The following is a 12,496-nucleotide window of genomic DNA, read 5'->3' on the forward strand; positions in this document are numbered from 1 at the left end:
TACTGTTTCTTGGCCGCCGTAATTTTTTTAGCAGGGAGGAGAGCAGCTACCCTCCCATGGTCCCCCCTGGGTACGCTCATGATGAGGGATAAATTTCTAGACAGAATTTGTAAAGCTTACTAGTCAACTAAGTACAGTATAATAAACTTTTATATAACCAAGTCACAAAAAGTATTTTATTACATACAAACAAAATATTTTCAAGTTTAAATCTAAGCCGGAGCGGGTCGCTAGTGTTAGATATACCAAACGTTATAAATGCGAAATTAGGTAGCTTAGTAGTTTTGTTGTTGGGATACACTAGGTACAAACTAAAAGTCAAAATTCACTTTGTCTATTGTGACGTGTTCGGTGTTAGATTATAATAATACAGTCGTTGTACAGCTAGTAGGTATATAAAGGAGAGCTCTTAACCATTTACGACTCATTCTCGCGCATTATGATTGTTTTATGTGCAGATTTGCGCTTTATCGCACGCGGAGGTCATTTTGTGACCGGTTTATAGCGTTATTAAAAAGCCTAGACTTTCCGTCTTACCTATATACTAGGTAAATTTAAAGCATTTTACTTTAGGACTTTTAACCTAATGTTTTCAAATATTTGATGAGTTAAATAGGTATTTTATTTATTTGTTTATTTATATAGGTATCTGAACACAAAGTTTACTTCATAGTAAACCTTAAGTTTACAAATATAAATAAATAAATAAATACAATAGCTTTTTAAGTTTCATATAGTTATTATGGTTTGTTATGTAAACGGACGGATGGGAATATAATGGAGAACGGGCAGCAGAGGACGTTCTGTGTCACAACTACCATATAGGTACTGCAATGGCCAATCCGTGTTAACAACGAGGTGATTATGCGCAAAACATCTCGTTAGGAGAGGCCTTTAGTCCAGCAGTGGACTGTTATAGGCTATTGATGATTAATGATAATAATTAAATCCACAGTAGTTTAAAAAAAATTACTACACTACTAGGCCTCGGCATCTCTTTCTGTTTGATCCCTGATATGCACCTCTAACTTTTCGGAGTTACGTGCGTTTTAAGCATTAAAATATCACTTGCTTCAACTGTGAAAGAAAACCTGCATGTTTAAGTGTTCTTCAGAATGTTCTTAAAGGCGTGTGAAGTCTTCTTTAGTACTAGATTTGATAGTACAGTAGCAAATTTTAAATTTTTTAAATTTTACAAACGTTCTGCCAAAAGCCCTCGAAGAATTTCTCGCTCGTAAAACGGACATAATGCTGGTAGTTTTTAGAGTCGCAAATCCGGTACTGCTGATTTCTGTTTTACAAAAGCTCGAAATTAAGTATTGTAGACAAATTTGAGCTTTAACTCAATGAATATAAAATCCATTTTACTCCTATATTTAAGTATTTCCATACTCGAAAACGACGCCTCGATTGCGAGCGAGCTATCTTGTACTAAGGCTACAGGTGTGTCTAAAACTCAGGGCTGCGGCGATCAATCCATAATCGCCGACTCATGCTTTTTGATGGCGAGTCCATGCTTTTATGTGTATTAACTCACTGTACCCCTGACTTCACCCGCATCCAGCCGAAGGTATTTTATGAAAGTTATAAACAGGAGTACCTACTGATTATTGGGAATGATGTGAATATACCAATTTAGTTGAGTCATGATGGTTTTGAGATCAGTTTTGCTAACAATTTTGTGGTATGTTAAATTGTGGTACGTTTTAAAAAAAAAGACGCTGAGTGCTGCTAAATAATGCTGAAAGAGTTTTAACTATAAGTAATCTCTGTACATACTCGTAGTTCTTCACAGCGACAAATGGTTTACTTGACCATATAATCGTATACCTAATACTTTGAACTTTTTTACCAATTATTTTTTTGAAGCGGCGATATAGCCCAGTGGGTGAGATTTCGAATCCAGGACGCACCATTAACTTGTCTAAGTTATGTGCGTCTTAAGCAATTGAAATATCCCTAGCTTCAACGGTGAAGGAAAACATCGTGAGATAACCTGCATGCGTGAGTGCTCTCCATAATGTTCTCAAAGGTGTGTGGAGTCCAGCAATCCGAACTGGGCCAGCGTGGTGGACTACAGCCTTAACCCTTTCTCATTTTGAGAGGAGACCCGTGCCCTGTATTGGGCCAGTAATGAGTTTAAGATGATGATGATGAACTATTACTTTTTGGTGATAACAATCGGGTTTGTCGGCTTAGCGTGCTCTCCGGGTTTATAGATCAATCTTATTAGTCTTTATAAACAAAAAGTGGATATAAACAGTCGACTTACAAGAAATGGTCATAAATTAGTGACATCTGCATATCGTCTGCGAAAGGTGCAGAAGTCATTTGTGGGATTGAGTATACGCTTTTATAATATGATTCCTAAGGTAATTTTGGACTTAAGGTAATTATACAATTGATGAGTTTCTTAATGACAAGGTTGCTTGGAAGCATCCGGCTCCGCTTTCATCTCTCACAAGATAGAAAAATGAATGTTAAAATATAAAATGTAAATTTTTGATGTTGGAAAAGAGCAACTGCTGAGTTTCTTGCCGGCTTCTTCTCGGTAGAATCTGCCTTCCGAACCGGTGGTAGAGTCACTACACACGGACAGACTTGACGTTTCAAAAGTGCTTGTATTAGGCCTACTTGAAATAAATGAATTTTGAATTTTTTGAAAAATCGCAAATTTCGTAATCTGGGCTTAAACTGAGAATTCTTCACAATCTAAAAAATTAGGGGGCCACGGAGTTTTAGCCCTGGCACAGACCTCAGACTTTTCAGAGCTATCTATGCGTTTTTAAGTGACGAAGTCTTAGATTGCATCGGGCTAACCTGGGGTATTGCAGTCTGTTTCTACGCGACATCACACCGGAACGCAAAATCGCGTAGCTGCACGTCCTGTCGGAGGTTACCAGCCACGGCCAAAGCCTCACAACAGACGAAAAGTTAGAAATTGGCAATTTTAATACATGTTAAACTCGCATATGGTGAGCACATGTTTTATTCATGAAGTCAAGAATAACAAAATTAGACACAACGTTTGAGCGAAGTGCGCGTGAACTGCCCGCATTAGCATCTGCGGAACTATTCTGTAAGAGCACTTTACAGCGTTGCTTTAAACGCTGTAGCATCGATGATCTTGAAACACAAAAAAAGGTCTAAAAAAGCAATATAGAAAAATCCTACGTGCCATAAACAATACGTTTATCCCTGATGATAATTATTTAGATGCGTATTGGTTTTGAGCTCTTAAACCTTCTTACCTAGCGTAGTACATAGTGGGACATTATTAAGCTGATGCATTTTTCTAATAAATATCCTCCTTCATTTGATTGATAACATATATATTCAACTTCACTAGGAGTATTAATGACACAATAGTATAAAAGCAAACGTTTGACTTTGGAACTAAAGCCGTAAAAAAGCTAAAAACGCGTCCAAAATGCCTGTCTACTAAGCAAGGCATTTTGGATCATGTCTATAAAAAACATAGGAAGGTATAACATAGGAAAATGGAGAAAAGTTTAGAGAATTTGTTAATAAAACAAATTAAATACTTAAATTAACTTCGTCTATGTGTCAGTTACTCGACGGCTAGCTCTTCGACGAGCACTCTGGCGTACAGAATAGCACCGCAGATGATGGTAACACTAACAAGCATCATAATTGCGTCTCTCCATTTGTTTAAATGTTATTTTTCTTATCTTTAATGTATCTTAGACACATTATCGTGGGTAAATACAGAAAGTACGATTTGGTTTAACTTGTAAACAGTACTTGTACTTAACTAGGCTAAGTAATTACATTAGTTAGATATGGCATTAAAACGATATTATAAGTCCTTCTCCAGATCACCAGCTATAATTGTTCAATTTTTACCAGGATTCCAGCTATATTTATTCCAATTTTTACCAATATCTGTGGGCCAAACATAATTCAAATTTATTATTACACTTTATTGCGGATTTGGTTGGTCGGAATACAAATGTTATTGTTAAAGAAAAAAACTGTTCATCCAGATTCCGCCATACAGCTTACAATATTGAATTTATTCTTTTACAATAATATTTGTATTCCGACCACCCAAATCCGCAATAAAGTGTATTGAATTTGAATTATGTTTGGCCCACCGATATTGGTAAAAATTGGAATAAATATAGCTGGAATCCTGGAGAAGAACGTACGAGTAGCATACCGTTTCCTTTAAATGCCAAACTTAACTAATGTTAATTACATTTAAGCCTAGTTGAGTACAAGTACTGATTTACAAGTTAAACCAAATTGTACTTTCTGTATTTACCCACGATAATGTGTACTAAAGGTTCTTTTAGCATTTATCGAAACGTACTCAAAGTCGCAGGCGACAGCTAGTTTGATATTTATAATAATAATATAAGCCCCTGACGCTAAAAGCTTTAAACAAAAGCGGCGTTACGTTATAAAAGTTTAAACTTTAAAAGCGATACATTTTCAAAGGAGTTAATTGCTGGCCAAAGATGGCAGATGGTTATCGGGATGACTCGCTATTTACTGTTCCATGAATATGCATAGAGTGCTGTCACTTTTTTTTTATCTATTTCACCTCTTAATTGTACGTTTTTATTATCTGTGCGTTGGTGTTTTTATTTTAGTTTAATGATCTATGTTACATAATACATTGACATGTAAATATTATAATAGCGGAATAGTTGGCTTGATACCATAAAATAGAAGAGTCAGTTTATTATCAAGACAATTCTATGTATGTTGCTTAAGAGTTTAGGAGCTAATGTAAAAATGTCGTACCTACGGGAGAGGTCTATGCTTAAAGTGTGGCAAACGTTACATTGCGTTACTACATTTAGTTAATACGATTAAAATCGCGGGACTGTTGTCCAAAAGCTGTTTTCTTTTAGACTTTTATGAACTTTTTCATCAAAATGATTATGTCAAACTCACGTAATAACCTGTGTTACACTATTACACTTTGCATAGCTTTAAATTTTCAGACACATTAAATAAAATAATTGATTGAATTTTAAGTGACAAGGTTGCCGCTTCGCTTTCATTTCACACAAAATAGAATAATGATTGTCAAATTGTAAATACAGAATACAGTTCTGTATTATTTGATTGTAAAATTATGTTGGAAAAGAGCAACTGCTTAGTTTCTTACCGGTAACTTAATCCTTCCTTCCGAACCGGTGGTAGAGTGGCCACAAACAGACAGACTTGACTTGAAATCATTGTATTTATTCTAACTGACTTAAATAAAAAATGATAGTCACATTTGAATTAACTGTTTTGTCTATTGCCTTCTTTTGCTCGTTTTGATTAAAGATGTCTGCCAAGGTTCAAACTTGGTCCCCGCTGTTTGCTTTAATATGCTATTCTACGTTCCAGTACGACGAGAGCCTCCACGGCGGGGGCTACATGGAGGGCGGCGCGATGTACCACGAGCACAGATTGACGCACCCGCACATCCCCCCCGTGCACTACCCCCCGCCAGCTGCGCCTGCGCACGCGCTGCCGGGCGAGCCGCTAGTGCACAAGCGAGACAAGGACGCCATATACGGGTGAGTCGGGTGGTAACGTGTGTTTTATATCTTTTTCGTGTAGTGGTTTTGTGTGGTAGTGCTAGGTAACCCTAGGTCGCCTCACCCTTCGCCCAGTTAAAGCTGGTTTTGTTTGCTAGTAACCCGTTAAAGGAATATTTATGCAAGACCGTGGCACGAGCGAGTCCAAACCGTACGAGATAAGGACTAGACGCGGATCGTATATGTCACGAACATTTTATAGGAAGCAGTTTATGCTACACAGTGTGACATCCGTTATTCGGAGGAGGCTCGCCTTCAATAAAACTTGGCTCTTTATATAAATCGCTTGTGAAGTATTGGATCCGTGTCCCGTCCGTATCTCGTACGAGATTCGACCACGGTCTAACGTAAAGCATGCACGTGCTTCGTTCGAGGCTCGTTATTTTAGTACTTCGGTCATTTGCAAGTACGAAAAGAGCGCCATTTACGGGTGAGGCGGGTGGCAGCTCGCCTCGTTAAAGGACGATTTACGCTAGACCGTGGCGGGTCAAGCCTCGTACGAGGTACGGACGAGATGCGGACCGAAAATGTCACGAATAATTTTATAGGAAGCATGATCAATCTTCTATATATATAAAAGAGAAAGTGTGTGGGTATGTTCCGTATAGGCTCCGAAACGACTGGACCCATTTCAAAGAAACTTTCAGGGAATCTCCGGATTGACCTGGCGAGTAATCCTGTAAAGTTTGGTGACGATCGGAGCACTCCTATTTTTGAACTGTCAAACTGTCAAATACAGCTTTTATAAATAATAAATACTTACTTAAATATTAGTCAGTTAAATATAAAATGTTCTGCATTGCCGTAGAGTGTGCGTTGGCCATTAGAGTATTCAAATCACCTGAGTTCTTTCAACTGTCTCTCCGGCTATAAGTAAGGTATAAATTGTAAATATCTGGTGTGAGCGATTCGCCAATGGCCAAATAAATAAACATTTGGCAAATGTCTGGTCGTGCGTATACAAATACGTTTGTTGGGCAACGTGTTACCCGTAACTCTGCCTTGTTTGTGTTTGTATGTGTGTTTGTTTGTAGTCAGTTTCAGTTGAGTTTTGATGCCAAACTGCGATGAAAGTAATGTTTGTTGATGTTTGCAGTTGGATTCGCTTTTTTACCCATTTACCGGCCCACTACTGGGCACGGGTCTCCTGTCAGAATGTGAAAGGTCTAGGCCATAGTCTACCACGCTGGCCAAATGCAGATTGGTAGAGTTCAGACACCATTGAGAACATTGGGGAGAACTCTAAGGCATGCAGGTTTTCCCACGATATTTTCCTTCACCATTTAAAGCGAGTGATATTTAAATTGTTTAAATTAAAAACGCACATAGCTCCAAAAAGGCAGTGGTGCGTGTCGGAGCTCGAACTCGGTCTACACGAAAGGAAATCCGAAACCTTACCCACTTGACTATAAATGCCTATTATGTTAATATTTTATCTAAGCTTAGCGGGACACTAAGGTATATAAGCGTAACCCTGAATTTGTATAAAAAAAACATTCTGGTATCCCAGCCCAACAATCTCCATTAGAGCAGCGTGGTGGGTCTATGCCCTGAAACCCTTTTTCCTATGAGAGAAAACGCGTTGTGACCAGCAGTGCGATGTTAATAGCTTATGAACATTTTTGTGTGTGTGTAAGTGTGTCTATATTCTGTAAGCAGGGGTCTGTTTTTAACTATGGAAATAAGGGGCATAGTTTTCCATCATAAACAAGTGTTTAATTGGTATTATTGTTGGTTACCAATGCCAATGGCTTTTGCGTTAGAGTACGGTTTTTACCCGATCCGGTTTCAAACCCAGGACGTCTTGTGAGACGAGTAATAAAAGTAATAAAACACCAAACAGTAAAAGATTAACAAATTGACGTGTTACATTTATTGTAATATCACATGATAACAGTTTTCAGCTACCGGGCATTAGTGCAAGATAGCACTAGATATATTTTGTCGCAAGACTTTATGTCGTGTAGCTTTCATACATAGGTACAGTTTTACTTAGATTAGGCTGCAAACCAAACAAATCTTTTATTTTTAAAATGCGTACTTTCGTAAAGAGTGATTTATGATAAAATTATACTACAAATTATATACATTTTATGGTAACCGACTGACTTTTTGAGGATGTCAGTAAATACAATATTTATAATTGAAATTTCATAATAACTATAAATGTTTACTATTTTTAAGCGATATTTAGGCTGAGGGGGGAAATGTTTTATTAAACTGACATTGTGAAATGAATTTGTTGTGGGTTTCTTCTCAAACAAGGGCGCTTTTGGTGCCAACATTTTTGAGTAATAGAACTATTGTTATGAATAATTCTCACGAAAATAAAAAAATATTTAAAAGTTTATAATTATATGGATAAAGGATAAAACATACTCTATTCCAAATTAAAAACAAATAGTTCGTTATACTTATATACATATTATAGTGTTAACTTAGTAAAAGGTAAAAGCTACGTGAAAACAACTTATTTGCTTGATCTTTGTCGTACGACATGTTGCCAGTGTGGTTTTAGCATTACCACATTACGATTAAATTTCGGCTACTGAATTAGGTACATTATCGGATAATGTCAATAAACCGATTACACAAGTAAATCCGGCGATAAGTGTTGTAGATTAAGGAACTGTTGTGTGGTTGGACACTAATTACAAATGACTCTTTCTACGAAAACTTAAGTCCAATTTATATGAAGACATAGGCGTAACATAGTCTTTTTTAGGAACTATGTTATGATCTCTACGTGATCAAATCAGAAATGAGGAGATCCGTAGAAGAACTAAAGTAACCGACTAACTCAACGAGTTGCGAAGCTGAAGTAATGGGCGGGGCACATAGCTCGGAGAACCGATGGACGTTGGGGTTCCAAGGCATTGGCAGCCCCGCACCGGTAAACGCAGCGTTGGTCGACCCTCAACCAGGTGGACAGACAACATCAAGCGAGTCGCGAGAGCCGCTGGATACAAGCTGCCCAGAATTGTGGAGTTTGGAACTCCAGCAGTGTCAGTGTTGATGTCCAGCAGTGGACGTCAATCGGTTAATTTGATGATGATGATGATAAGCATAATGGGAAAAGGAAATTTTCAATTATTCTTACATTTCGGTTTAAAAGCGATAAATGTCCTGTAGACCTAAATTTTCTCAACATTTTTGGTATGGCACCGAAGATGATTATTGATATAATTTTAAGTCAACTTATCCATGGAAAAAATAACTATTTGACCCGCGACTTAAAATTAAATATCAGGACATATTGTACATATATATAGTAAGTTTGTATTTTTTTTATGCTTGCACTTATATCATAAACCCCAAAAAAAGTACAAAATAATTGGTTGCCTGTAAAGTCGGTATACGGGCGAAAGTTTTACGTGACAACGACTTTGAGTGGTAAAATAATTTTAATGTCAATATTCATTCGTATAGTAGGAAGAAGGATGAAATAATAGTAACAATTTAAAACATTTATTTATACAAAGAATTATATTTAAAACATTAATTTATACAAAGAATCTCGCACTGAATTTCATATTAACAAAATTTTATTTTTACCTTTACACATACATACGTATTTATATACAAATATACATACAATAACTTGCAATACATTTGCGTACAATGAAACAGCGTTTACTACAAAGGGACGCGTGCCTTTCACTTTTTATGTCTGTCTCTCTCGCTCTTAGGATGGCTAACCATGCCCGAGTGGAAGGGACGCGTGCCTCTCACTCGCTCTCATTGTGAGCGCATAACGTGAGCGGATCGTAACGCAGTTTCTTGAAGTGTCACCCGGCAAACCAATTTATAAGACGTTGTCACGTCAAAAATTAACATAATATATAGATTTTGATTATGGTTTTGGGTCGTGGGATGACTTACCCACAATAACTCTTCCACGTGACCTACAAGGCTATTTCACCCTAATTTAGAAACTTTATGGGTTTCTCTACCTTATCTCTGGAAATAACGGCCCGAGGTGTGATTCTTCGCAGATTGTCCCTCACGACATCTGCCTATCAGATTAAAACTTGACAACAACTTAAGATCGTTTATGGCGCGAGTTGAAGCGGTTAGCGGACAATAAATGAAAAAAAAAAATTAACTTGATCCAAATGAATCTTAATTTGGATACAATTTTTCGAAATTAATTACTTGTAGTGAAATAAATAAAAAAATGTTAGTTAATTTGTGCTACTTTATTAAGCTCATGAGATATCAATTTTATTTGTAAGTTCACCCCATATTCCCTGCTATTTATTAAAGACAACATCATCATCATTATCAATGGCCTATAACAGTCCACAGCTGGACTAAAGGCCTTTTCCAATGGGAGGATTTGCTCAAAACAACATTCTGGGCAGGCGGGTTACTGATCGCAATAGATGATTGTCCTAGCATGCCAACTCTGGTGCCCGTTCTCTGGTATATACCCTTAGTTGCCTCGTATGAAACCGCGGGAAGAGGAGGAGTGGTGATAACTGACCCTTAGTCGCATCGTACGTAACCGCGGGAAGAAGAAGAAGAACTGTTGGAAGATAATGTACCTATCTTTGTCTCCTATAAAGATAGACTTTATAACGATGTACAGTTATGTTCTCTTTTTAAATTATAAATTCGGGAAATTTAAAAAGCTATCGGTTTAAAAAAAGTGCAAAATAATTCTGCGTTTATTTTAACAACTCCAGTTCCGCATTATTTTAATAGCTTTATTAATTATTTATTATTAGTTCATCATACAATATCTGATCAATTATTTTTAATGGCATGTAATGAAAATCATTTACCGCTCGAAAAGGGACCACACAGGCTTTTGTACTGTTTTAAAGGTTAATCGTTATTTTAATCGAGTTATTCATATGATTGTGGTTCTTATAGAATGAAAGCCGTTGCAGTTATAATTCATACTGTTTGGGTATTATGATCGCGTGGTTTTAAGAGTACGCTGGCCATTAGCCATCTATAGCTCTTATCAAAGGTCCTAAATGTTGTAAACTTAATTCATATTTAGTCATTTTTTGGCAAAATTATTTCAACAAGTTATTTAAAATCTTTTATATTTTATTTTTCTTAATAATTTTATGAGTTTGGTAACACCCATGTTTGCTTTATGCCCTAAAATAGAGCTGCGCCAAGGATCAATGCATAATTTATTGAGTTAGGGTACAATAATGCTATGATTAGCGGATAATTAAAATATAAAATATAGCTTACTTTATTTGTTGTGAATATAGATTCACAACAATCAGGGCAAGAATCACCCGATACCGTTTATATTAAACAATGCGTGTCTAGCGCAACCTTAATATGAGCCAATGAAACGAATAGCTATTATTTGCAGTCGATCGTTTAGAATCTTTTTTTCTAACGTGTTAAGAAATGTAATATCGTGTAATTACACTATAGGTTTGCTTAGTAGTGCGGTATTGTTTTTACTTATCCTACATCCGTAAACGTTGATTGCTCTGATTTTTGCTTCGTCTAACAATATATTTGCATTCAATAAATAACTTATAGAAAATTGTTAGTCCATATTTTTCAGTTGTAATTGGCTGTGGTGGTAGCTTTGCGCTTTTTACTAGGTAATTTTATTACTAAAATTTATATTATCATCACAATGTCAATTAATGGATGTCCACTGCTGGACATAGGTATTTTGTAGGGAATAAAATACCACTATCTTTTGATTGTAGCGTCCAGCGCTTCTTTGTGACACTGTGCCCACCTCTACCAACGCTGTGTTTACCGTAGCCCACCGTTTTACGAGCATAGGAACACAAAGTCCATAAAAAATGTTTATATTCAACGTCATAATCCGTGGATGGAAAAATTATGCTCTTTCTACACGCCCTGGACTCCGAAACAGAACGAAGCATTCCTATCGACCGAATTCTGTCCTCCCGAAAATAAATTTGTGGTAACTAGCCACGGACCAGACCAGACAAAATTAAGAATATATATATATATTCTAATCTGGATTGATTCGAATTTATAAATTTGGATCGGACCAGGGACCTCCCAAATATAAAGCCACAGTTGCGCCAGTCTACAAAAACATACTTTTCATACGGAAGATCATATAATTCATTAAGCTTCATGTGTAATGCACATATTAAATAATAGATCAACTGAGTATTATCCTGTCAGTATTTAAAGTAATAACTTATATTAAAGCATGACCGTGATTTTCTTCAATAATTCTCGCGAACGGTTTAATTGCTGTAAACGGTACTTTAACGTTGATTGACACAAAGCAATTAAAACTGTACCGGAATAATGTTTTAATTTAGTAATTACGTATGCTTTTAAACACTATAGGTGTGTGTTTTACACTGATAAACAAAAAAGCTTTTAATTTATGTTACTTACATGTGAAATGCATTACTTGGACATGCATTTAAATAATTTTTGAGAGCGTATTTGATTAGATATGCGAGTAATATCGTGTGTTTAATTTTTAGACGATTAATTTTGAGTTTTTTCTATTAATGCATCTTACTTACTTCTTAAGTGGTTGTTTAAATTTAAGTGTTTGAAAAGCTTTAATAGAGCGGTTAGCTAATGCTTAATAATAATCAATGCATTCCTTAGCTTTCTCTTTTTTTCTTGCTGAAGTTTTCTGCACTACATTATAATACCTTGCTTCTGAATACCTATCTAATTCTACAAAATGTCACGATCGTTAATCTTCAACAAAAATGATACTTTTACCAACTAAACTAGGTTTTGTTCGTGAATTTGTTTTCTTCAGATATTTGAAATCTGAAAAGATAAGTCCTATGATTCCAACTTGTCTCTCAAGCATGCAAAATAGTATATCTGTGCTAAATTTCGTCAAGAACGATTCAGCTATTGACCATGGGTTGCAAATAATCTAACATAGAGATTATTACAATAGTTATTATAAAAAAAAAAGAAATTCCAGTTTTTTT

The 12,496-nt window shown here is 36.2% G+C and overlaps 1 protein-coding gene across 2 annotated transcripts in view; it reads left to right on the forward strand.

The window, feature by feature from the left end:
- Positions 1-12,496, forward strand: part of LOC120632277 (homeobox protein homothorax) — a 461,602-nt gene that overhangs the window by 24,510 nt on the left and 424,596 nt on the right. For both annotated transcript variants that reach the window (XM_039902101.1, XM_039902102.1), the window contains exon 2: positions 5,371-5,543. In XM_039902101.1, coding sequence (XP_039758035.1) covers positions 5,371-5,543 — 173 coding nt within the window. The remainder of the gene's footprint in view (positions 1-5,370; positions 5,544-12,496) is intronic.

This window comes from Pararge aegeria, chromosome 19, assembly GCF_905163445.1.
Source record: "Pararge aegeria chromosome 19, ilParAegt1.1, whole genome shotgun sequence".
In the NCBI taxonomy this organism is placed as follows: Eukaryota; Metazoa; Arthropoda; class Insecta; order Lepidoptera; family Nymphalidae; genus Pararge; species Pararge aegeria.